The 27,506-nt window shown below is 37.3% G+C and overlaps 3 protein-coding genes and 1 pseudogene across 5 annotated transcripts in view; 2 read left to right on the top strand and 2 right to left on the bottom strand.

Moving 5' to 3' along the window:
• The window catches only part of dip2bb (disco-interacting protein 2 homolog Bb), a 43,122-nt gene extending 34,293 nt beyond the window's left edge, over positions 1-8,829 (top strand). Inside the window, exons 29-38 of the mRNA XM_067373668.1 lie at positions 532-641; positions 980-1,110; positions 1,278-1,446; positions 2,271-2,441; positions 2,566-2,627; positions 2,941-2,998; positions 3,095-3,169; positions 3,689-3,863; positions 4,889-5,012; positions 5,089-8,829. Of these exons, the coding sequence (XP_067229769.1) occupies positions 532-641; positions 980-1,110; positions 1,278-1,446; positions 2,271-2,441; positions 2,566-2,627; positions 2,941-2,998; positions 3,095-3,169; positions 3,689-3,863; positions 4,889-5,012; positions 5,089-5,341 (1,328 nt within the window). The 3' untranslated portion in view covers positions 5,342-8,829. The remainder of the gene's footprint in view (positions 1-531; positions 642-979; positions 1,111-1,277; positions 1,447-2,270; positions 2,442-2,565; positions 2,628-2,940; positions 2,999-3,094; positions 3,170-3,688; positions 3,864-4,888; positions 5,013-5,088) is intronic.
• A 495-nt stretch (positions 8,830-9,324) lies between these two features.
• On the top strand, positions 9,325-15,765 carry atf1 (activating transcription factor 1). 3 transcript variants are annotated; one of them, XM_067373504.1, is made up of 9 exons: positions 9,530-9,716; positions 10,296-10,372; positions 11,960-12,063; positions 12,208-12,327; positions 12,437-12,534; positions 13,637-13,770; positions 14,063-14,239; positions 14,343-14,490; positions 14,648-15,765. In XM_067373504.1, exons 3-9 carry the CDS (start codon positions 11,965-11,967, stop codon positions 14,790-14,792), a joined length of 921 nt encoding a protein of 306 aa, XP_067229605.1. In that variant the 5' UTR covers positions 9,530-9,716; positions 10,296-10,372; positions 11,960-11,964; the 3' UTR covers positions 14,793-15,765. The 3 variants fall into 3 exon arrangements, with proteins under 3 accessions (XP_067229602.1, XP_067229605.1, XP_067229603.1); XM_067373501.1 differs by lacking the exons at positions 9,530-9,716; positions 10,296-10,372 and adding an exon at positions 9,325-9,489 and having other exon boundaries at positions 14,648-15,764; XM_067373502.1 differs by lacking the exon at positions 10,296-10,372 and having other exon boundaries at positions 9,530-10,031.
• Positions 15,766-15,960: 195 nt separating this feature from the next.
• Positions 15,961-20,355, bottom strand: LOC137010978 (thiol S-methyltransferase TMT1A-like; annotated as a pseudogene).
• A 3,411-nt stretch (positions 20,356-23,766) lies between these two features.
• Positions 23,767-25,960, bottom strand: LOC137011108 (thiol S-methyltransferase TMT1A-like). Its single transcript, XM_067373707.1, has 3 exons — positions 25,415-25,960; positions 24,990-25,075; positions 23,767-24,556 (listed from the first exon to the last, which is right to left on the bottom strand). Exons 1-3 carry the CDS (start codon positions 25,907-25,909, stop codon positions 24,409-24,411), a joined length of 729 nt encoding a protein of 242 aa, XP_067229808.1. The 5' UTR covers positions 25,910-25,960; the 3' UTR covers positions 23,767-24,408.
• Between the last annotated feature and the right edge of the window lie 1,546 nt (positions 25,961-27,506).

Below are 27,506 nucleotides of genomic sequence, written 5' to 3'. Positions count from 1 at the left end.
CTCCACATAACATGTGCATGCAAGGCATGCAAGGAAAATATCTTGCTCAACCTCAGTAATACTTTGCTTAGTCAGTTTAATGGAATTTATTGAGTGAAAATCTAATTGAAGTCAACTTACAACTTACAACTAGTTTAGTTTAATGAAATGGATAAATTTTAAATTAAAGTATCATGAAACCCCCGTTTTAGCATTTGTCATTCACACCTCAGATTTGAAATGGACGTGTAGACCTGTATAAAAGTGGCTGTGTAGGGAGTGGGAAGAGGGGAGTCAACAACCAATAAAACACAGACCTACAACACACTCATTATACAGACAAATGAATATTAAAAAATGAGTTACTCTTAGAAATTTCAAACAAGTTTACAGTGTCTGCATGAGACTTCAGAAACTGCAACAGCAGGAAAAGGAACAAAAAACTATTTTTTAAATTCTTCAGACTTCTAATTCAGACTTCTAATGGGTGGCGAGCTTAGAAATAAATTCATAAGTGCAAGTTTAACATTCATTTGTCTTATTTTTCCCCAGATGACTTGCCTCGCAAACGACCTCCCACAATCTACAAACCGCCCAATGCTGAGATGATTGCCTATCTGGACTTCAGTGTCTCAACCACAGGCATGCTGACAGGAGTGAAGGTGAGAGATCTCAATGGATGTGTTTCATCACTGTTTCGGGTGGTTTTGGTGAAATTTATTTCTAGGGTCAATGAATAACTGACCAATCAGAGGTGTTTTAATCAAATTGGATTTTGTTAATATAAAGTGCTGTCCAAAAGTCTGAGACAACCAGTGAAAATGCTTTTATTTTTCAATTTTCTCATTTAAAGTCACAAAAAAAGTCCTGATTTTCAATCTTGTCCTAATTTTCAATCTTGTCATGGACCTCATTGTAGCAAATATTACCCTCTAACTTAAAACAAATGTTAGTTGAACTGTATATTTGTGACTCCCCTCTCTGATTGGCTGTCTATCAGATCTCTCATGCGGCGGTGAGCGCTCTGTGCCGCTCTATAAAGCTACAGTGTGAGCTGTACTCCTCCCGTCAGATCGCCATCTGCCTCGACCCCTACTGTGGACTTGGTTTTGTGCTCTGGTGCCTTGCGAGGTAACAGATGGATACACACAAACAGTCACATACAAATGACTCATACTAACATCGAAATGACTCGCAGATTTTGTGTCATCTCACGCTAGTATGGCTTGTTCCCTTCACAGTGGATATGAATGTGTTTTGAAGGTATTATAAACCTAATATGTGCCCGTGTTCTGCAGTGTATACTCAGGTCATCAGTCCATCCTGATACCTCCTATGGAGCTGGAGAGCTCACTGACCCTGTGGCTGGGCACGCTCAGTCAGTACCGCATCAGAGACACCTTCTGCTCCTATTCTGTCATGGAGCTCTGCACCAAGGGCCTAGGCGGACAAACGGAGATGCTGAAGGTATGCTCACATGCACATTTGTGCGCACATACACTTAAAGTCGCCATAATAGGGAAGTTTTCTTCTCTACTGTGACGTATATATATTGTGATGGTTTCTCATACAGAAAAAATGTTGGATGGGAATTGATTTTATCTATTGTGAATTGATGGTATCAATTCATGGATTGTTGTGGTTTGCTATTGCTGTGATCTCACGTGACTGACAGTTTGTCCCACATTTGCATCAGTAAATGTCATCAGAGAAGAGATGTTGCGGCAAGAGGGGGAGGAAGTTATTTTGATTAAAGATTATGAGGGTACATGAAAGAAAATAAGTGATGTGCACGGATAAATATTTTAGAATAAATACTGCAATAGTCCATCAAAAAATAAGAATGATCAATTTTGATTTCATTGTTAATTCACACAAAAATGACTGTTGTCATCATTTTCTCACCCTCATGTCATTCCATACCTGTATGACATTCTTTCTTCTGTAAAACACAAAAGACAATATTTTTTTGTCCATACAGTGAAAGTCACTGGACCCCACTGTTTCATTGTATAAACACCAAGAGGTTTTTCAAAATATCTTCTTTTGTGTTCCACAGAAGAAAATATTCATAAAGGTTTTAAAGGACACACATTTTTTTGGTTTTGGTAAACTAAGCTTTTTCACATCAAGATCAATGCAACAAAGTGTGGGAAATTTTAAAGACTGCCTCTGTGAAAAGTTTGCATATGAGGCACAAAACTTTTCCCCACTAACAAAAATACAACATAGCTTGTCTTTTTTTAATCTTCACATGTTCCTCTAATGTTCTTCGTGACCTCTGACTTCAGGCACGTGGTGTGAACCTGTCGTGTGTGAGGAGCTGTGTGGTGATTGCTGAGGAGCGTCCACGCTTGGCTCTCACGCACTCTTTCTCCAAACTGTTCAAAGACCTTGGACTCTCCATGCGGGCTGTCAGCACCGCTTTTGGGTCAAGAGTTAACCTAGCCATCTGCCTACAGGTAGTTTATCTGAAGTTTGAACTTTGCAAATTGATTTTCCTTTGCAATATGTGTGTCAGTCCTTCTGTTTCAGTTATTTGATGTGCAGCTGATCTGTATGTGTGTGGGTTTGTGTTTTTCACAGGGTACAACTGGACCAGACCCCTCAACTGTGTATGTGGACATGAAGTCCCTCCGACATGACCGGTAAGAGAAAGACAAACATATATAAACACACAAAACAAATAAGGCTTACATACTAAAAGCTGAAGTATTTTTTTTTTGTGTGAAAGTGTCAGTTTCTGGCTCAACCAATTGTAGTTGCATTTGGTGCCATTAGTAGAGCTGAAATCGCATGTTTTTTAAATAATGTAGAATTATATCCATTATGATCCTGGGCTTTGTCAATTATGAAAAAGCTCCAGAGCTGCTGGTTTCTCTCAACTCTTGAGTGATTATATGGTGTCATAAACACTCTTTCTTCTTGTATAACATAGATAATGGTGTTTCTGTGTTGCAGGGTGAGGTTAGTAGAGCGAGGAGCGCCACAGTCTCTTCCTCTCATGGAGTCTGGAACAGTAAGCGCGTTCCACTGTTGGATCTAGAATCAATGTAAAAAATAGGGAGTTTGAAAATTTTGTTAATGCTTTGATTCTTCTTTTTCTCTCTTTTAGATTCTTCCTGGTGTGAGGGTGATCATAGTCAATCCAGAAACTAGAGGACCGCTAGGGGACTCTCATCTGGGAGAGGTACGTTTACACATATATGTAAATAATAATTGGGTGTTTCTTCAGCTTTGTGCATTTAAACTATCTTAAAACACACTTTCAAACACTCTTAATAAGTTATTTTCTTTGTATACTAACAATCACAGGAGAGTAATTTTTGTCATTTTTCTATTATTATTGTAATGTTTTCTGAACCAACAAACATATTTCAAATTATGAATTGTGTTTAATAGAATTTTGTGATGAAAATTAGCTTTAAACATTTTTAGGCAAATTTCAAAGCTAGCATTATGTATCTCAAATATACATAATTAAATAATATTTTTACACTTTTTGCGTAACTTGACAAAATTATAGCTTGATTGGAAATTACACAAGATAAGTGATACCTTGATTTTTTTTTTCTCTGTTCATACATCACGTCTCATATTTCATCTTTCAGACACTGTTGTCTCCATGATGATAAACAAGTGATAGAACTTTATTAGGGGCAAAATAGATTCCTATGCTTCTCCAGTAATACACTTCACTCTTTCCCAGATTTGGGTGAACAGTCCCCACAATGCAACAGGATACTACACAATATACGGAGAGGAAAACCTGCAGGCTGACCACTTCAACACTAAACTGAGCTTTGGAGATCCTCAGACACTCTGGGCCAGAACTGGATACCTGGGCTTTGTCAAGAGAACTGAACTCACAGACTCCAGTGGAGGTGACAGAGAGAAATAAAATTGAATGAATTAAGAATTAACGATGCAGTGCTTCATGAAATACTGGTGGGGGCAATGTACCGTGGGATGCAAATGTCTGAAACCACATTGAAATTTTTTTTTTTTTCCCTTCATGCAAACCCAGAAAAAAAATATGTTTTAAGATGTTAAAAAATGTTAAAGGGGACCTATAATGCCTTTTTTTTTTTTACAAAATGTAATATCTTGTAGTCTCTGGTGTCCACAGAATGTGTCTGGAGTTTCAGCTCAAAATACCCCATAGATCATTTATTATAGCTTGTCATATTTGACCCTATTTGCAATGCAAACGAGCTGCTGGTAGATTTCCAGAAGAGGGCGGTGCTTTAACAGCTCGCGCTTCGGTTGCTCCACAACAACAAAGCTGGAGAATCTCACGCAGCCAATATGACGATTGTCAGCAACCATGTTAATAACCATGTACATTGTTCAAATCAGAGTCTGACACTGATGTAGAGACTTTACTGTAGAGAAGTTACAACTTTGAGAATGCAACTGGATGTTTCTGAATAGTTAATAAATTCATGTAATTGCTGTGGAGTTGATTCAACTCATCAACTAGCATGTGCTGCCATGTTAATCTTTTGTTCAAATCCAGTGTTGAATTGACCCTCTTTTGCGAAGTAGTCTGGCGTAAAGTGACAGCATGGGAACAACACTCTACTGCAACAACTCTTCCTCTTCTCTAAAGCAGCCCAACATGACCTTTGTTTGCATGTTCCCAGGGGGAAGGGTTTATGTAAATTTTAAATTATGTAAATCAAGGACCCCTTTAAAACCAAAAACGATGATGTAAAATTAATTGATATGTTTAGATTCTAATCAAATTTAAGGATTTTTTTTATTTTATTAAATAAGACTCCAACTAGTGGTCTCAGACTTTTGGACTCTTCTACGTGAGATACATTAAATTATCAGACTATGCGATGCATTGTTATGCCACACTAAGTAAATGTTCTTGTAAAAATGTCTCTGCTTGTATGTTTAGATCGCCATGACGCCCTGTTTGTGGTGGGCTCTCTGGATGAGACTTTAGAATTGAGAGGTTTGCGATATCATCCAATTGACATCGAAACCAGCGTATCACGTGCCCACCGCAGCATCGGTGAAAGGTAACATCTCAGAGACACGCTCTTTGCTAAATTTGTTACCCTTTAACTCTTACATGCTCTTTTTTTCCCACTGCAGTGCCGTGTTCACCTGGACAAATCTGCTGGTGGTGGTGGCTGAACTCTGCGGATCAGAGCAGGATGCTTTAGACTTGGTTCCGCTGGTAACCAATGTTGTATTAGAGGAGCACCATCTGATTGTGGGTGTGGTGGTTATTGTTGACCCAGGGGTCATTCCTATAAACTCCAGAGGAGAAAAGCAGCGAATGCACTTGAGAGACTCCTTCCTGGCAGATCAGTTGGACCCCATATATGTAGCGTACAACATGTGAGCTGGGATATGGGAGAGCCAAAGGCCTGCCAGAACGGTGCTATGTGGAGCCTGGCCTCAGAACTTGGATTGAGTTCATATACAGAAAGACTTGGCCCTGATTTTTTTCAGGGATATGGTGTTATTTTCCGAAATTCAAATTTGTGAGATGACTGTTTTGGAGAAGGGATGCTGTAATAGAATTTCCCTTTTTGCTCATTTCCTTCTCCACCAGAATCCCACTCTCTCAGAAAAAATGCCACATAATGTCTGTCCAATTCTTGGTCATGATTTAAATTTACTTGAATTACATAGCTCTTTTTTTTCTACTCAAACACACTCCTATTCTAGCACTGGCTGGCTTGTACTTTTTTTAAATTATTTTATTAAAATGAGCTTAAAGCCTCAGTTCGTAAGTTTTCACCTGGGTTGTTCGATTTCAGTTTTTTTTTTATTCTGATTCCAAGTTTTCGGAATCAATGGAATCGATTCCAGGAATCAATTCTTAGACTAACTATTAAGTAAAAAAAAAGGGAGACAACGTGAAATTGTAAAATAAACTGTGCAATATAAACTATAATGATTCATAGAATGAATGAGAGGAGCTTACAATGGATGGATTTATTACAAAAGATCAGTGGTGTAATTAAGTAGGCTTAGCAATATAAATTCTGTATTATGAATTAATGTTGTTAAGACTCTTTTGGATTGTGTAGTAGTGTGGTAACCAAGGTAATGAACACAGTCTTAACAGACTAGGATGTCACGACCCTGAATCCCAAAATCTTAAAACGTGTCAGGATTGATCTGCAACCCAGCTTATCTATGGTGCTGTGTGTTACAGGGCTTTAAAATGTAATATTTATTGGACAGCATTGGGGTAATTGGGGCCATTTGTCATTCATCATATGCTTGTGTCCTGAGCAGATTACATTATATTTAATACAGGGACAGTCCCTGTTGAGCAACCTGGGCTTAAGTGCCTTTCTGAAGGGCAGTATTGATGATAGGACATTTCTGTAACGCTCCAGTTCATAGAATGCCCTTACCCAGGTTAAAACTCACACCTTCATCCACCATCATTTAGATTAACACACAAATGTATTACTGAGACTGCATCTGTCAGCTCATTTTGCTCTGTCAGCAAACCATTTAGTGTTTTAAATCTTACCACTGGGGCTTTAACAAAGTTTCTTTCAGATATGCAGCTATTCAGGTGATGAACCTGCATCTTTTAATTTGTTTTAATTCTACAATATTTAAATACAATATACAGTTTTACTTGTACTATAAAAAATTTAAACATAATACCCAAAACATTTTTTTTTTTTTTTTTACCCGTGTTCAACAGGTTATTTAGGATTGTCCTCTTCATTCATCTGATATGGACCCTTTTATTTATTATTTTTTTATTACTCAATGCAAATATGAAAAATGTTTTAAAAAGAGGACCTCTATCTATCTATCTATCTATCTATCTATCTATCTATCTATCTATCTATCTATCTATCTATCTATCTATCTATCTATCTATCTATCTATCTATCTATCTATCTATCTATCTATCTATCTGTCTCTCTCTCTATATATATAGATATATAGACAGCATGACACTACAAAGGCAAACATTTGTTCAATGAATTACACAAAGTTATTCCCTCAGCCCCCTCAAGTTTAGCATGAGGATAATCATCCCTATTGTTTTTCATTATCCTTTATGCACTTTATTAGATAAATACAGATATATTCTGTAACATGGACTATTAATATCTTTCAATAAGGGCATATGTGTGGTTTTTATTATATGATTACTTGCATTATTGAGTAGCATATGAAAGTTCAGGCACATAAAAACACATTTTTGGGACTAAATGCCCAGTCTAACCTCAATACTTGCATTTCTCAAAACTGTTCTCAGTTTACTTCTCCACATATAACAGTAAGAAACACTCATATACACTTAGTATGGATTCATTAAGGAACATTCAACTGCAAACCTCATAACACACAGAGCCCAAACCAAACACAAACTGAGAAACGTATAGCTCTATTTTTGCTCTCATCTAAAGGTGCTTATACACATCAGGATTAGCCATTTAAACCTCTAAATGGCAAGAGAGAAAAAAAAAAGAATTCAGGCATCTGTACAATAAAATAAAACAAATGTAAAATAACACAACTCTCTGTACAAGCAAACCCCTCGTGAACACCTATCTGTACAAAGGCGTAGATTTTACATGTTTGGCAAAGGATCTTTAAAGGACAGTTGCTGTCTTCTGTACAATAGCCATTTTTACCAGGAATGACTAACTTCTTGTAAACCACAAATAATTGTAAATAATTGCTTGTGTACAGATGAGAAATTCTACTGTACTGTAAGTTAGTTGCTGTATTCTGTCAAGTTTTTGGATTAATATGAATATTAACTACTGTCATTGACATCCCTTCGTAGCTGAGCGGGGGTCTGAAGTTAAAGTCTGGTTGTAAATAGCTTGCTCTGTTTCTGTTTGTTTTTTTTCTGGTTGATCAGAAATGTAATGGGTTGAAGTCTCTGTTCAGATTTTCTGTCATGCATTTCTATTTAGAATTCAGATTCAGAAATCTTACAGTGTGTACAAGTCTTAAGCATGATAAAGTCAAGCACTGTGGGGGCTTGAAAGAGTCCTTACACAACTGATCACTACAGTATGCTAGCCTAACCTCATTCTGTACGACGGGGTTGAGTATGTGTGCGTATGTATGGTCACAGCATTGAAAGGTCATACGTTTGTTGATGAGTTCCACAATACCCTTTCCCAAATCAGAGACACTGTCATGAAATGTATTCTGTCATTCTCACTGTCGGTAATGGCACCAGGGCTGAGTTTATGTGATGAAAGCACAAGCGAGTGAATGAGCTTTTTACACGGGGCATTCAGGGAAATAGTGCTTTCTAGGATGGAGAGGATATTCATTTGTAAATATTCACTTTCATGTTTGCAATGATTTTTGTTCTTTAAATAAAAAGAATTTATTTCTCATTTGCGTTAACCACGTCTTAATATATACAAAAGCAAAACAGAAAATTAGACATAATCGGTTGAAAATATGACATGTCAGCAAAGTGCTGGAACCAGAAGAAATGTTTTACACACTATGCAACCAGCTGCAGTTACATTTTAAAGTACACATCCAGCATATACACTTAACCACTATACAAGAAAAAACACACAAATTATTTGCTTGCTAATTGTGGAACAAAATAGCAACATGCAACATTTTTTGTTTAGACAATGCATTTTACTCTTCTGTGTTGATAAAAGCATTCTGTTCAGTTCTCATAATATTATTAATAAGAATGTGATATTTCACATTTATGGATATAAATGAAAGTCATGATTATGCAAGCAAGCATTTCCCTGTTGGTTCACATCTTTCTTTTTTGTACAATGGTTACTGTAACTTTTATACTCCAATGAAAAAATAATGAAAAAATAATAAAAGGCTTTTATTTTGCATCTTTGAAGTTTGTTTTTTATAACTCTATCTATCTATCTATCTATCTATCTATCTATCTATCTATCTATCTATCTATCTATCTATCTATCTATCTATCTATCTATCTATCTATCTATTATATTGTAAAGAATTTCACCATAAAATTGAATTTGGTTGCATTTGTCATGTTGTGTATTTCTATATTCTTTATGGCAGATACTATAATCACAAACCAACATTTTTAAAGCATATTCCAAAATGTAACTTATTTTTACGAGATAATAAGTTTGCAGTGACTCCATTTCTAGTAAAAAAAAAAAAGTTACATTTTGGAATACGCTTTGAACTTTTTTCTTTGTGAATATAGTTTTTGTCATGCATAATATAGAAATTCACAACATACTGCAGATAACTGCATTGGTTTCATTCATGTCCCCAGACCGCGTTTGCGTTTCAGTGATATTGGCCAATCACAAAGCTTAATACAGATTTACGTAACACGTCCTTCTAGGGGGCGGCGCTTATTGCGGCCTTTAGAAAAAAAAAACCCTCAAGCCATCTAGATTTTTCAATGGAAACCGCCCAGCTTTATTCTATGCATTATTAAATAATTACTTTTCAAATTATATTTCTAATATTAGCATTTATATAGACGGCGTCGTTGTTTCCAGGAGCGGTTCAAACGGATAAAAGGTAAAGCGTTGCTTTTGTTTTGTACTCTTTCTGTTCTGCCGACCTGTCGCTGCAGTCATGGCGCCCGTCCGCTCGGTTGTAGCACTCGTCTTACGGGAAGGTGTTTTAATGGCTCCCCGTATCGCTGACGTCTGTTGACGCGGGCACTTGCGTGCCAGTGACTAGCTTGGAAGTTTCTGCAGAGCGCGGCATAAAGTCGCCCACAGGCTTCATAACACACCGCAGCGGTTTGTTTTATTTAGAGATGTGCTTTTGATCAGGATCTCACGAGGGAATAAGACTTAAAGACTCTGACACTCGTTAAATATTTGCAACATCACTTAAAAATCTATCAATCTCTTGTGATGGAGCTTTTTTGTGGTAGAAACAAACCCGCTTATAAATACTGGGGGAATCTTCTGTATTTTGACATATAAGTTATGAAATGAAATCAGAGACATCTGTCTAGTTTTATTTAGCATGTTAGCTGTTGTAGCCTTAGATTGTTTGTTTTAAATGCGGACTTTTAACAGATAATATTACCGAAAATATTGAATCAACAGGTCAGTATATCTTACACTGTTATTTTAGCTTAATTAAAATAGAAATTAGTCCGATATTGCTCATTTTTTGGAGGATTGTGAGTATTTGATGGGCGTTATTTAGCATCCGGTTCTGCATGGAGTGCTGTTAATAACAACACAAAGCAGCTCCATCTGATTTACTGCTACATGAGCAGTAGTGTCTTTCATGTTAAGTAGCTCCTTCTTACATTGTAAATTTAATTATTCTATTTCTCATTTGTTGTACTGCTTACATGATTTTAGTGGAACCAAATGATAAATGAGGACATTTGCAGCATGGTTGCAGCAATGATGTGTAGAGAGCAACCCACAGGGACAGTGTAAGTGTATGTGTGGTGGAGCTAAAGATTTGAGAGGGACTGACTCAGGGCTGGGGTAAAATGGAAACACTGACTAAATCAAGGCTTTTTGCTGTTAGCCTGGGTTGACCACAGAGCACACACACAGGCCATCCGTTTACATATATTAGAACAGATTTCGGCATTCTCATGTTTGCTGTTAGTCTGTAAAATAATACATCCAAAAAGTAATGGGGCTTCTATTTTGTCCTGGGAAAAAGAAAGTTCCCATCTATATGTATACATTTGTTTTAATTTACATTTATAATTTTAAATGTCATTTTTTAATTACAATTTTCTATATTTTAAGTATATAATTTTAAATGTACATTTTCTTTTAAATATTTTAAATGGATTTTTTTTTCATTTAATTCTATTAAATATTATTATTTATTACTAAACATTTCATTCACAGTTGTTCGCAAGGCATAAAATGTATGTAGATGGTCAAAAATGTAAAAAAAAAAAAAAAAAAAAAAAGGAAATTAATAAAAGGATGTTGTGACATCAAATTGACGTCAGTTTTTGGACATCAAATTGACGTCAGTTTTTGGACATCAAATTGACGTCAGTTTTTGGACATCAAATTGACGTCAGTTTTTGGACATCAAATTGACGTCAGTTTTTGGACATCAAATTGACGTCAGTTTTTGGACATCAAATTGACGTCAGTTTTTGGACATCAAATTGACGTCAGTTTTTGGACATCAAATTGACGTCAGTTTTTGGACATCAAATTGACGTCCACACACTGGTCCAATTAATGTCGAAAGAAAAAAAACCCCGTCAAATTGACGTGAAAAACTTTACATCCATTTGACGTCCACACACTGATGTCCAATTGATGTTGAAAAAAATATATCAAATTGACTTCAAAAAACAAGACAAAAATGCAAATCAAACTGATATTTTTTCGACCACCAAAATAACGACACAAAAGCAATGCAATGAAAGAAAAATACAAAGTTCTGTCATGAAACTCTAAATGGGCAGGCTAATAGGTCCCTAACTCAACTGCTCATAATCACATCATTATATCTATAGGACACAGATGATTGGTTCCTGCTGTATTAGTAGCCAATGAGCTTGCATGCTCAGTCTTCAAATACATGAGTAACATTTGCCTTAGCAGTGCAGTACGCTTTCAGAAACCCTCCACGTTCCCATTTATTTTTATATATATGTATATTTCTATAAGTACTAATTTGCATTTTTTTAAAAAATTGAATTTCAATTCACTTCATGACCGTTAAAAAAGTATGCTCCATGTAGTATGAATATGGGTAGTATGAATGAAATTCGGACCTGGTACATCCGTCACGTGACCTATCAGTGTCAGTTGCGTTGCTTCACATCCATTCATAATCCCATACTATGTATTCGGACATACCACTCCTTTGGTGTACTGTTTTTCGCATACTATATATAATATTATACAAAAATATTTGATTTCGGACACAGCATTGGAAATTCAAAAATCGTGAAAGACCTTTATATGGGTACTGACCATGGAAAGCATCACATCTAGATTAAGTATTGACCAAAATCTGTCTGAATGTTCATTTGCAGTGGCAATGGAGGAGGTCCAGCAGAACAACAGTAATGGCTCTGAGTCTCAAACTGTTGCCATCCCCACAACTATAACTGCCTCTCACATATCACAGATAGCACAGGTACTGTTAATGTATGTACTTATGTACACACATTTTATTAGTGTGTATATATATATATGTTCTTTGATAAACATTTGTTAAACAGCAATAAATATGCTTGTTTCATGTCATTCATCATCCTCATCATCATCATATTGTGGAAAGATGTCTCTGGGTGGGAATCCAGTGGCTGTGGTTCAGCTGCCCAGCGGTCAGTTCCAAGTTCAAGGTGTGATTCAGTCAGCACAGTCATCTGTTATCCAGTCTCCACCAGCACATGCGCAGGTAACAATTACACACTGCAGTGTGATCTTAAACTTCCTGATCCTTGTTTTTATATCAGGTTGGAATCAGTGACATGTTTTCCCTCAACTTAAACACTGTTTCCTATTAGGGTCAAGGATCTGACAGTGATGATTCTCAGGAATCAAGCGACAGTGGGGCATCTAACCAGAAGTCAAGAGAGATTTTGGCTCGCCGCCCATCCTACAGGTATAGAGCCTTGGGGAAAAATGTATGGCTGACAAATACCACCCCAAAATTACAGATTCTTTTAATACTTTCAAAGCTGATATCCTACTAGCCTTCATTTCGTTGTTGGATAATCAAGGGAGTTGGTGCAGAATTGAACCCAGTGTCTTGAGCAGAGCCATTCGATTGGGTAGACGCTCACAGCCTAGGCAGTGACCAGCAAGCTTCTTACACTGAGGAACTGGATCTGTTCCAAAATATTCCCTCAGTAAATGCACAGTTCACAAAAATCCATTCTTTTTCATGATGATTTTGTAGCCAAGCCAGTATTTTCTCCCAAGCATGGTTCTCCTGCACTTTAATGACTAATAAAGTAAAAATACATTTTTAGTTAAAGTCTGCCTGTTATGGAAATTAAAGGAAGCTAAATATTACATGGGTACATAATCGGATAAATAAGTTCTAATAAACACTACAAAAATGATTTTGATTTCATTGTTACTTAAATGTGAATGGTTTTTCTCACTGATGAAGCGCTTTCTCCAGCAAGCACCAAATACATATAATATACCCAATCACAAACATTCATAGCATTCACAAAACATCGATTAAGGGCATTTTAAATCAATTTATACAATTGTTTATGTTTGTGTGAAATTTTTATTCTTATTTTGGAAAGGTTTGTGTCTGTATCACAGAGAAATTACATTTATGTTATCATTCATAATAGGAGTGTGACAGATATAAAACAAAAGAAGGTGGCAATCTTGTTAATGAAGCATAAATGTATTTATTTACATTTAATCACATACTTTAAGTTAATTTTTTGACTTTCATGCAGAAAGAGCATGGATTTTCTTTTAATTTACACAGAATCAGAAGCTTCTGATGATGATATGGAGCATATTTAATACTTTGTTGTAATCAAATAAAATCATCTTTGTTTAGATTTAGTTTTTTTGCTTCTGGATCCTTTTGCACTCTACTTCAGACATGTTTTTAAACACATACACATAGGGGAGTTAAAAACAAAATTGCCAATCTCTAAATTCCAGACACATCTCTGGCACAAAATCAAGAGTTTAGGCACTACGTGAACTTTCTGTTCCTTTTTGTGTTTCAGGAAGATTCTAAATGATCTATCAGCTGAGGAAGTGGCAACTCAGAACGAGGGAGAAGAGGAAAGCTCAACCTCCTCTGCCATAACAAGCGTCTCGCTCCCCACCCCAATCTACCAGACAAGCACTGGCCAATATAGTAAGCCACACCAGCATGCTATTTTAACACAAAGGCTTTTGTGAGGTACTGAATACATCATGTGGTAATTTCCCACATATTTTGCAACAGAAATTAAGCAAATGGTTGTGTAAGTGGTTAACGACACAAATGAGACAAAAGCCATGCAGTTTTTTAATTTACCCATACAAACTTGATTTTCATAGTGTATACAGTATCAACTAGAGCACAATTGCATAAAATCACATTTATCCTCATGCGCAATTCATAATATGCTGTAAACAGTCCGTCCACTCCTTTTGCTCCTTTGCAGTTGCGATTTCATCCAATGGCTCTCTGCAGCTCACCAGTGCTGGTTCAGAGGGTGTGCAAAGCCTGCAGACTCTCACCATGACCAACTCGAACCCAAACCAGCCAACTATACTGCAATATGCTCAGACTGCCGACGGACAACAGATTCTGCTGCCTAGTAACCAGGTGGTGCTCCAAGGTTGGCAAGCAAAGGCAAAAGGACCTTTTCAAGTGGCAATCAGCTCATATTGTTGTTTTAGTACACATGGAACACACTCTGTGGCTGTGATACTGTGTTGTAGGTGCAGGGGGAGAAATGCAAGCTTATCAGATCCGCTCTTCTTCCTCTTCGATGCCTCAGACCGTTGTCATGACATCACCCGTTATCAGCTCTCAGGGCAAGAGCGATGACCCGCAAATGAAGCGAGAGATACGCCTGGCGAAGAACAGGTGGGTGTATTTGAGCGAAGGAGAATTAATTTGTTTAGCCAGATGAAGTTTGTTGGTAATGTATAATATGCTACAGCTATTTTCACGTTGGAACTTTTTTTTGTTGCCATTGTTAGCCTAACCTTGCTTTTCATTTAATCTGAATCTCTGCATCCAGGGAGGCAGCCAGAGAGTGTCGCAGAAAGAAAAAGGAGTACGTGAAGTGTTTGGAGAACCGCGTGGCTGTCCTGGAGAATCAGAACAAGACTCTTATCGAGGAGCTCAAGACGTTAAAGGACCTGTACTGCGTTAAAACCGGCTAGTGGGACATCTCTCCAGTCATGCTAATGGGACTTTACTGGCAGACCTGTCTGCCTATGTGCTTATACAAAAACAGACACAGGGACTTTTTTTGGCACGGGGAATACATTTAATCCTCCTGTCAAATGCTTGTTTTTATACAACTCATTTTTAACTAATAGCCTAAGAACGATTGACCAGAAACAGCATCAATTATGCTTTTAAGAATAGATGGAAAGAGGAATACATTTTTCCATTAACATTTTTTCTTTGCAGTCAACAGATGTTTATATTTGTATATGTATCTTGTGCAAGCATTGGCACATCTACACTGGGAGATCTTGCTTTATTCTTGACCCATTTGGTTTCCAGGGAATTTTGAATGTTAATTTTATTGAAGCGCTAGCTGAATTGTTTTTTTTTTCCATGGTAGAAGTACAGAAGTGACAGTGGTATTTTTACTCCTTTCTCAAAAGCGCTTGTATGTATGAAAATTGTGACGCGATTGTGTTTCATGAAGTCATGCAGCTGTGTTCTTTGCATTTTTGCTATTTTCCCCTTTATAGGAAGCTCTGGTATTCCTACCCCCATTCCATATTTTATTTTTCTGAGTTTTAGTGTGATGTTTTCTACAGAGACAGCAGAATTTAAGGTGAGGACTTTCAGCTTTATTATTATAAGTAACATGAAACAGTGGTAAGTTCATTTAAGCCTTATTCTGGATTTATAGACTAATCATGTAGAATTTAAACTGTGTCCTTTTTAGTCCAAGCCTTTGTAATATGTCTGACTGATCTTAAAGCCATATACACACTTGGGTTGGGACCGTTGTTGGTTTTAACAGAGTTAATTGGCCCGAGGCTTACCACTGTTTATAAGCCAAGCTGTTACAAGACAATCGAATCAGGGAGCATACGACGAAAAAAAATAAAAACGATGTCACTTGTTTTTGGTAAAGTGAAAAAGCTAAATAAATATTTTTCCACCCTTTGACTGTTTTTCCTCCCTTTCAGTTTCAATGTTGTTTAGCTTGACTGCTTTGTGTCTCAAGAAGGCCCTTGAAAAACTCCACTCAGATGGTCAGATAGGAGACGCAAGGTTAGCTTATCGAATGATGTTGGTCTGTATTTGATGTATTTGGTTTTCTGGCTATCTTTTTTAATACAACAACCATTTAACATTTACATATAATATTTCTGATATACAATTATGGAAAAAAAAAAAAAAAAAGGAAAAGGAAATTTGAAAAATCAGTTGAAGAGAAACAGTGTCTGTCAAAATTTAAAGGTGGAAAATGCAGGGTGGGGTTTTTGATTATATTTATGTACTTTTAGCTAATCCCATGGTATTACAAGTATAGAAGTATGAAGGCAAAATTAAATGTATGCTTCCTGAATTTATTCACTTACACTTTATATGACACTCATTCCTTCCAACCACTAGATGGCTTTATGGCTCTTTTATGCATTAATTTTCAAAAGCCTGTTTTATATAGATAAAAGAACTTTGATTTACCTGCTTGTATTTTTGTATAATCTTGATAGTGATGTATTTTACAGACAGGATATTCATAAAACAAGATACAGTGATATATATAATGCTGTCTTGAAATGGAGTCTTGGCATGTTAAACAAACTTATTTTATGGTATAATACCAATTGCTCATCCATGCAGATACATTTAAAAGTGGACAGTGTAGTGAATAAGCTTACTGCGAAGAAAAAAAAAATGCTTCAGAAAATCTTAACTACAAGCGTGAACACACCCTTTGTGTGTGGCAAAGTTCATACTCATTATTTGATGGCATAACCAACAATGTGTGGTTTCAGCATAAAAAACAGAGGAGCTTGGATGTGGCGTAGCTGCAGGACGGAGAAGCCAGCTGCCTCAATGTGCTTCCAAGTAGCTCGGGTTGTATCACAACCATCATTTAAATAGTACCTGACAAACATACAAAGTAAAGTTAGACTCCTATTCAATTGTGATCATATGCTTTTTCACCAGTATTCCAACACTGATGTGTTAAAGGCACGGTATATAATTTTTTGCCACTATAGGTCGCCTATTCAAAACAAAGGCATAGCTTGATGATGCCAAGATTGAGAACGGAATCATGGGAGATGTCGTCTTCACCTCACAGCCGGTGGAAAAGAATCAGGATGGGACTTAGACAGAAATCATGTTCATGGATGAGATTATTAACATTACTGTAGTATTAAGCAAAGCAGGGCAGAGTGCTGGGGGAGCTGAACGAGGCGGCTGGAGCGATTGCTAATGAGAGACGAGCGCAACACACGGCTCAAGAGCAGCAGAGCTTTTATTATTACGCAGACGACCACTTCCTATATAACTATATATCAATGATTAGTTTGTCTATAAATGTAGCCAAACAGTAGTTCCCTTTGTATAATAAAAGATAGAAAAATATTAAAGCATCTTTGGAGTTTCCATGGTTTCTACAAAATAAAACCGGAAATCGAGGGTAACGCCTCGACATCAAATGTCATTGATAGGCAACGCACAGACATGGTCCATGTCCTGGTTAAAATTGCTTATTTCTCTAGATTTAAACATTCATGGAAACATCTGGGATAAATTAAGTACGTCAACAATATGAAATAAAATATATAACACTTCTAGTTGTTTTTTGGATATTTTAATCCAGAAATCTTATGTATTGTGCCTTTAAATGGATACATTCTGGTTTTATAGCAAAAAAAAAAAAAAAATCTTTACAATCAAACCATATTACAGAGCCCCCAAAGGGACATGGTGTTGGGGAAAAAATGTGATTGCAGGAAAAACAAGTCAATGCTTTTTGTGTTCCCCAAGAAACTTTGCGTTCGCTCGCAATCTCATCTCATATCCATCTCAAATTTATTTCTTTCACCATGTCCCTTTAGGGGCTCCATACCACTCCTCTTTCCCTGTCAAAAAGAACCCAACCTAATGGGTGGGTGATAGGCAGTGGGAGGCTAATTATATTTTTATATATTTATGCAGGCATAACCAAAGCCATGTTTTTCAAAGCTCCATCAAAGTCTTTTTAGCTTTTGCATTTACAAAAGCTGTAATTTCAATAAGAATGTTTACATTTTGCCACTATATAAATTCCCCTAATTGTTCTTATTTACTCTAGCTTCAGATAAATAACTTTATAAGGCTTATTAAAGTTCAATGAAGACCATAAGTAAAATATAATGGTGAAAATGTGTTTTTATAATACCAGAATGGCTGAAGAACATGTTGAAAAAAGTAAGTCCAGGTTGAGGGGTCAGACACCACATGTTCAAGGAAGAAAAGTGCTCCTCCCTGAAAAAAACAAAGTACACTATTTACAGTGCACAGCATAAATGAGTACACCCCCTCTGAACAAATACAAAAGATGTATTTTCTTTATGATCACTAACACAATTCATGGAAAGATGGCAAAACTAAAATGTATTAAACAGATACATAATAAAAACTGAGAAATATATGTCATTAATAGCCATAAAATAAGTAAATTAGGATCAAATTTAAATTAAGGATTGCAGAAATGAGTACATCCTAGATTTATTTAAACAAATGTATAATATTCTAGTACTTAGTATGCCCTCCATAATTTTGAATATACTGGTCTGATCCTTCTTGGCACGGAGTGTACAAGTTCATGACAAATTGTCACATCTGTCCTGTTTAACTCCTGGATGATGAGTTCCTTAAATGCCCTGATCTTTAATGGGGAGTGTTGCTCAACTCGTCTCTACAGAATCCCCCACAGGCGCTCAAGAGTGTTAAGACTTGGTGAAATACATGTCCAGAAGGTTTTTCACCTTGGGAGAATGCATATCCTCATTGTCATGTTGAAAAAATGCCCAACAATGCAGGGAATGATGAAAGAGTAACATCTTCTGTTTCAAGTTTGTGTATTAAATTACACAGTGGTGTGTGAATTCATGACAGCAATGATAAAGCACAACTCCTTCACACCTTCAGCACTCATACATCCCTATATAAGAGCTTTACTTCCACTGAACTTTACTGTGGGAACCAGGCACTTCTCACTGTACTCCTCCTCTAGCAACACCATAACGTTTTGGATGCTGTTAGATCCAAAATGATTGATTTGGTGTCATGAGACCAGAGTATTGATTCCCAGAATCTATATTTTGTGAATATGGGCTCTGGAAATGGCTAACTGACTTTATTGTGCTTTGGCTACAGTAGGTAGTTCCAGTGAGAACAACAACCACGCATGTCATTTCTGCAGGCTGCATCTTACTCTGTGAGATAAACAGTCACTCTTTTCATAGCTTTTGCTGGCTCTGAGACACTCGCTTGGTATTTCTCCTGCTCTTCGTGTAGCAAAAAAAATCCTTCATCACTAAATGAAAGCTTAAAATGAAGGCCATTGTTTTTGAATTTCCGTGTTACTTTTGCTATATTTTCACACTTAATACAATAATTTGGTAATCTTCTTGTACCACTGTCCTCCTTTGTGCTCAGAAATAAGTCTCCTGACAGTTCTCTCTCAAGTGGTTTCATTGTTGTCAACATTAAGTCTGAGAATGATTCAGTGGGATATATAACACTTTTAATTGTCAAGAACTTCTCTTTAAATATTTTGGTTCAACATACTTACCTGTTGATCAAACATTGCCTTAAACTTACACCAGAAAAAAAAAACTTTTAGGAGGGTGTACTCATTTTTGCTACACAACATTGTATCACCTTGATAAGAAAATCTTATTTTCCTGAATAATTTTGACATGCTTCTTTGGTAAATGATTAAGCAGACATATCTCTAAAGAACCCTAATGTCTTCTAAGTAATTGAGTAATTGCTGACTTTCCGAAGTTTCAGATGGGGTGTACTTATTTATGCTGTGCACTGTATATTTCTTAACCCAAAATTGTGAATATAATATAATCATTTTTGTATTTAAAAGCACTTGGAAACAGTCTAACTGTATTATGAAATGTGATAATATACCAAATGTAATAATAGTTTCAGCTGGGTCCTGACTGTCAAAAACTTACAGGCCTAAGAACTCTCTTTGCTTCTTGCAGAACTTTCGGAGTATCTTTGACTGAACACAGAACCAGTGTGCACACCACAACATCCACCGAGTTGTCCTCCACCGCCTGTAGATTCTCCCCCGACGCCACTACGAAGCTGTCGTATACGAGGTGGTCGTTCTTCGCCATGCTTTTCTCCAGGTAGTTTTTGAAATGCGGGTTGGGGTCGATGCATGTGATCTTGCAGCCCGTCGGGTAGTGCTCGAAGTTCGCCCCGGATCCGCAGCCCACCTCCAAGATGCGCAGACAGCCTTTCGGGGGGTAGAATTTGGCCAGGTTTCGAAACAGTTCGCTTTTCTTATCGTTCATTAATTCATTGTACGCTAACGTAAAGTTATACACGACTCGAGGAAAAACGCGTGTGTATAAAAAGTCCAACCAGCTCTGCAACGTGCAGCGGTAAAGTGAGGACTTTGAATAAAAAAGCGCAAGCGTTCATAAACAGCGTCATTTTTACCAACACACCTGAAACTAGTGATGGGACGGTTGATACCGGTGCTCCGACGCAGTTTTCAAAGAACTATTGTATCAGTATCACCCGTCTATGGTATCACCACACACTGTACCGAAGGTTGTATAGAATTGACAATACCACGTGATTGATGACGTCGAGACAGCTAGTTTGAAAAAATTGGCGCTTCGCCTGATGCATAAAAGGAAAATGCATTTAATCATGTTTTATGATATCGGTTTTATGATAGGTCTTAGAGACCCTGAACAGAATATAAGGGTTATCCAGCTCATCCAAAATATTTCAACTAGCCTACTCATGTCAGTTATGATCACATCATTGTATATATTATTGATCAGTATGTGAATCCGTTGTAGGTTATACATGACACGAGTGGTGGTCTCATAGTCACAAATTAATTTAGAAGACATTAGATCAGATTAACGTTAGATAGAACTGATTCAAGACAAAAGTGATTCCGTATGTCACGGACTTCCGAAGCTTTGTTCACGTGCTTTTTCAAACCGTAGATCTGCTCCGCAATGATTTAGATATGGTGGAGAAAACAGGTCTGACCACCAGATGTCGCTAATGCGCACTGTGTTAAAAGCTTCGAGTAATGAACCGTTTTTCGGCACAATTTGATGAAAGCCTCAAATGCTTCAGAAAGCCTCGGTTTCCCACATTACCTGAAACACACTTTTCGTTCTTCGGAAACGCAAGCTCATTCTAAAGTTCAAGTTTGGTCACTCCGCCCATTTATTATGTCTATCCCTGCGTCTCAATCAGCTCCCTAGCGCCCTAGGTCGTGAAATAGTATATCATGTAAATTCCCTGATCAGTGCCCTGACTTCTGAACTAGGGAGCTGATTGAGACGCACCCTATGACTGTGAAGACACGTGACCAGAAGACAGTGATACGTCACGGCGTGACCTCTTCTTCTTTTAACGTTTTTTTTAAACGCAAGCTTTAAATCTGCACTGTAGGATTGCAGCTTTACAGTAAAGTAAGGTAGACTGCATAGTTTTACATTTTGGATGTATTATATGTTGAATTTTGTTTTTTAAAAGGACGCAGCAGAGTATGATGAGTATTTCGACCGTTAGTGTCCGCAGAAATTTTGAGTGGCTGCTGCTGATTTCAGAGCCATGGGTGGAGCGTGAAGTCAGTCTCTCTGGACGTCCAGCCCCCCCTCTCTGGGTGTAATTTGGGCATAATGGGTGGAGCTAGAAGGTCCAAAAACACTCTTAACTCCATCCTGGAAAGTTTATTTCCAACCTGCTTCAGCACACCTGCATGTGTAACTAGTTTCAAGCCATCCTGAAGAGCTTGATTAGCTGCGTCAGGCGTGTTTGATTAGGGTTGGAGCTAAACTCTCCAGGATAGTGGGTCCCCAGGAGCAGGGTTGAAGATCCACAGAGGTGGAGCTGGATCTCATTTGGCTCTACAGTGAGCACCACTTGGGGAATTTCACGCGCTCAAAGTTTAGCGTGACCGTGGCTTAACTACATTTGATAAGTAAGCTGCTAACCACTGACCAATATATATCTTGGACGCATGTCAGTCAGGGGTGCGTTTCCCGAAAGCATTGTTAGTCAACTATGGTCGTTAGTCCCATTGAACTCTATAGACCCCTTCAAAGTTTGTAAACATTGCAAAGTTTCCTGGTGGGCGGGGCTTAGCTGGAGGCAAAAAGAGACGCTGGACTCAATGTTGACAAGCGTAAGCTAGCATGTTTTAGGAGGGATTTATTGAACACAGATGCAGAATAAGGTTCAGAACTGTCCGAATATGTAGGTATAGTCACTGACACTGCGGGACCGTGACAGCTATTTTTGTAAATTAACTTAAGTTTTGGATATTTCCTAGACAACATATGAATTACTTTCGGGTGGTTTGGGTAATTTTGTCAAGGCTTATTGTCTAATGTAAGTTGTAACCTAACGCTGGGCTATGATTATGGATAGAAATTTGGATTATTTTAAGAGACCATTCACAGGATGGCACACACATCTATCGCTGTATGTTTAACATTTAAGCTAGCTAGTGCGCTGAAAGTTGGCGACTTTTCACCTATAAAACAGAAACTTGCTGATTTGTAGCCTACTAGATAAAACCAACACACAATTACATATGCATTGATTACTTTACCTGATATGAAGTGTGCACTGCAAACACGAGTATTATTTATTATCGTCTCCGTCCAGTCTGTAGACTGTATTGCTTTCAACCACAATTATCTTTTTGATTTCTGTGAATGTCTGCCGGGATCTGGTAAAACTTTAGTTTTGAACCAAAAGTCCTGTTCCTTCTATTCTGGCAGCCAAAAAAACACAACAAGACGACATTTTAAAGTTAAAACCTCAAACTTTTAGCGCGCCCGCTATTAGTTCTTATTTATGTTTTGCCTCCAGCTACAGCGGTGGCGTCACAGTGACGTAGGCGATTAAGGGTCTGATAACGACGAAACTTGCGACCATATTTCGCTTTGGGAAACTCACCCCAGGGCAGTAGGTTACTTCAGTCTGCCGTTGAAGTAAAATGTAAACAGGATCGCTCTATGAAGGCAAGCATTTTAAAAAAAACTGGGTAAAATGAGATGGCATTATTCACCCTTTAACCATCGAACATTAAAAGGAAATGAAAGTGTATAAACAAATTACAACATAGCCTACACTACATGAATAACTCCAAAAGATCGATTATTTACGCAGCAATAATACAGACGTGTTAAATATCAGTCTGTATTGTACGTTGCCTTAATCAAAAATGTTCATTGACTGGAACACTGAGTGATAAAAGTGTTTTAGGACATTTTCATGTTTGCTTTAGAAACATTCCAGTAAACACTGCTAGGGATTAAGTGAAAGAGACAATTACATTTTAAAGCATGCATTTAAAAACAAACCTGGAAAAAGACGTGAGGATTTGGGAAGAAAACGAGTTGATATATGCATTCCATTGAATTATTATCGTAAATTAAATCGGGAGAGCTGACCACAAATGCGCAATAGCTGTGTTGTTTTTTCATATTGGGGAAAAAAGAAAAAAAAAGGGAGGAAAAAAATTCAGTGACTGAAGAGCTCTTGCTATAGGTGTTCTTGTTATACCATATCACATTAAAATTATTCTCCTAACGTCTGAAAAAAGAACATGAAGGACATTTTACAGCTCATCCAGTCAAACAGATGGATACGCATTATTTGTAGCGCAACCTTGTGATTTGAAATGATTTGTTCCAGTGTTTTTGATGGGAACTTCCCCAAACCGGAAGTGTGTCTCCCACAATCTAAAACGCAGTACGATCGTTAGGAAAATGGTGTATATAATTAAGGAATAATTGACGACGGGCAGTTAAATAGAAAAAAATACGTATGCGCAAGGTGGTAATGCGACCATGACGTGTGAAGCAGTGTCAAAAATGAAAAGGTGGAGAATGTAAGCTGATTTTGAAAGTATTTATGTACTTTTAGGTAATCCCATGGTAGGCCTATTATATCAACCCCTGGTTTCACAGAGACGGGAATTAAGCCTAGTCCCAGACTAAAATGCTTGTTTGAGCTGTTTCAACTTGCACTTACATATCTTAAAATATTTGTTTCAAGATGCCCACCATTAATGTTTTTTATTTGTTTATTTAATTTTTTATATATAGGGCACGTTTATAAAAGCTAAATGTCCAATTGAACTCAAGCCTAATCCTGGCTCAATCTAAACCCTTTCTGTGAAACCAGACCATACTTTGTATGACACGCATTCATCCTGACCACTAGATGGCAGTATGGCGCTTTTATTCATTAACCACAACCTCACAAAAGCTGGCCTGCATTAATATCCTAAAGTCTGTTTTATATAGATGAAAGCATTGTGTTGTTTTACCTGCTTCTATTTTTGTACCATCTTGATAGTGTTTTACAGACATGTAAGTATACTCATGCAACAAGGTGCAGTAATATAAAATGTGCAATACAGTCTTGAGATTAAGTATTTGCATGTTAATACAAATTGCTCTTTCATAAAAACACATTTAAAAGTAAATGGTGAAATTAATCAGCTTACTGAAAGAAACATGTTTGATAAAGCCTTTAGAATTTTTTTTTTGTTTGTTTGGGACAAATTTATACTCATTATTTGATGGCATAACCAACAATGTGTGGTTTGATCATAAAAAACAGAGGAGCTTGGATGTGGCGTAGCTGCAGGTCAGAGAAGCCAGCTGCCTCAATGTGCTTCCAAGTAGCTCGGGTTGTCTCACAGCCATCGCCAAAATAGTACCTGACAAACATACAAGTACAGTTATAGACTTTCTTATTCTATTGCAGTCATATGCTTTGTTACCAGTGTTCCACCGTTGTTATGGTAAATGGATAAATTCTGGTTTTATAATTAAACCATTCCTCCCTCTCCCTCTCTCTGTCCAAATAAACCAATGACCTCGACTTACCTGTGGGAGAGTAAATATAAATGTTTGATATATTTATGCAGGAATTTAAACAACTCCATGTTTTTCAAAGCTCCAACATAGTCTTTTAGCTTTTACATTTACAAAAGCCTCCAATTAGAATGTCAATTTCAATTCATGCATACATTAATTTACTTATGTATTCTAGCTTGAGATGAATGACTTTACTTTTAAAAGTTATTAAAATTAATTGGAGACTGTAAGTAATATAATATGGTGATTTTATAAATAGTGTAGTTATATTACCAGAATGGCTGAAAAACATGTTGAAAAAAATAAGTCCAGGTTGAGGGGTCAGACACCACATGTTCAATGAAGAAAAATGCTCCTCCCTGAAGAACAAAAAAGTACAATATTTATATTACTCAAGCCAAAATTGTGTATTTGAAGACATGCGGGTTAGTTTAAAAGGATCTAGTATTTAAACGGTCTTGAAATAGTAGCCTACTAATCTGTATAGTGACATTTGACCTAAAACAAACAGTTGTTTCTAATGGGATTATCACAGCAAACGACGATCTACATCTACATGGTTAAGTAATGTTGTTACCTTTCATCTCAGATGTAATTATTGAATTCTTTATGCACTCTTTTATGGATTGGTAGTGATAAGAGTTCAATTTATGAAATGTGACAAAGTTCCACCTGAGCGCTGACTGTCATAAACTTACAGGCCTAAGAACTCTCTTTGCTTCTTGCAGAACTTTCGGAGTATCTTTGACTGAACACAGAACCAGTGTGCACACCACAACATCCACCGAGTTGTCCTCCACCGCCTGTAGATTCTCCCCCGACGCCACTACGAAGCTGTCGTATACGAGGTGGTCGTTCTTCGCCATGCTTTTCTCCAGGTAGTTTTTGAAATGCGGGTTGGGGTCGATGCATGTGATCTTGCAGCCCGTCGGGTAGTGCTCGAAGTTCGCCCCGGATCCGCAGCCCACCTCCAAGATGCGCAGACAGCCTTTCGGGGGGTAGAATTTGGCCAGGTTTCGAAACAGTTCCCGTTTCTTCTCGTTCATTTTGTCATTGTATGAAAACGTTATTTTATAGACTAATAGAGGAAATACGCGTTTGTAGAAAGACAAAAGTCCAACCAGCTCTGCAACGTGCAGCGGTAAAGTGAGGACTTTGAATAAAAAAGCACAAGCGTTCATAAACAGCGTCATTTTTACCAACAAACCTAACCTACATCTGACAGACAAGAAGGGAGTAGCTGCGCGTACCTTGTGACAACTGACCAATCAGCATGTTCGACGCATGTAATAGACTCCAGTCCGAGCAGTACTCCAGCCTGTCGGCAGATGGCGTCCGTGTATAAATAATCGTAGTGGATCTTCTCTTTTTTTTCACGTAGTGTAGTGGTTTTAGTATTTTTTTCCTCACTAAAAGTTTTAACACACAATTAAATGAATAGTAATTTTGAGAAACACTGTATGTTTAAAAGCATGTACACAAATAAGACACAATACACACAAATAAGAGATGAAGACTCAATCAAAGGCTTATGCCTAATAAAAGCTTATTCTACGTGGATTGGTCATCTCATTAGGGCCAGTATGTTGAGATCACATGACCAGATGATCACTGCTCAGTTTATCTTGGTAACTACCCAATTATCGGACACTTTCACTCGGTATTAGAAGATGCTCCATCCACATCACTTTGTACGTCCAAGACAAGTGCTATATCAAGCCAGAACACTAAAACTGACCGTATCTGTCATAAGAAAAAAATAATACTGAGTGCACCTTTAAGCAAACTAGCTACTAAATAAAAAATCTTTGAATACTCACCACTATTACTCAAATATCCATATGACAGGAATCTATCTATCTATCTATCTATCTATCTATCTATCTATCTATCTATCTATCTATCTATCTATCTATCTATCTATCTATCTATCTATCTATCTATCTATCTATCTATCTATCTATCTATCCTCCTGTCAAATGCACTTATTCCTAAGATCCTCCATGGTGACTGAGATTAGGATTTAGGGATTTCTTACTTGAGATTAGGTTTACAGTAATATCTTAAGACACTGTCTTAAGACACCATCTTAAACCTCATGTAACACTTGCAGGACTACAGTCCCAAAATATTTACATCACAAACACATTAAAATGTGTTCTATTAATCTGTTCTGCAGACAGTGTAATGTCAAGATGCCTTTACGTCCCATTCGGCTCACATAAAGAAGTGGGGCTTCAGCACCAAGGACAGTGACCGAACAGTCTTGGCTGGTGGCGCATTGCACAGCAAAGCTTCATCCACTTGGGGCTCATCAGTGAGAACTAGAAAAGATGCTCAGGTGGCCCAGAAGGGGGAGATGGAGGTAGGCTAAAAGTCTTAAGCTGTTGTTTCCTTTCACTTCCTAACAGGATTAGAGGAAGATTAACTATTGCTTGCAACTCTTGACCACAACCACACTGCCATAGGGCTTGAACCAACCCCACAAATACAAACAATGCCACATTCTCAAAACACCAAAGACTAGTTTTCCTAACAAATACTTTTTTGACGTTTTCCCAGGAGTTGTCATTGGAATCTCTGTGTTTGTCCTCACATTTAATCAGAATGTAGAGATTGTAAGGAACATTTTGCTTTAAAAACATACAAAATCCCAAACAAGTTTTTGTTGGAACACTTTTATGTTGCGTTAATCAGAATTGTTCCAGGTAACCATTGTGAAGATACTGAAATGTGACTGTGCCGAAGTATATATCACTATTTAATTGATTCCTTAATTCATTCTGATTC

This window comes from Chanodichthys erythropterus, chromosome 21, assembly GCF_024489055.1.
Source record: "Chanodichthys erythropterus isolate Z2021 chromosome 21, ASM2448905v1, whole genome shotgun sequence".
Taxonomy (NCBI): domain Eukaryota; kingdom Metazoa; phylum Chordata; class Actinopteri; order Cypriniformes; family Xenocyprididae; genus Chanodichthys; species Chanodichthys erythropterus.
Note: the sequence above shows the minus strand (reverse complement) of the source record. Positions and strands in the feature narration are given on the sequence as shown.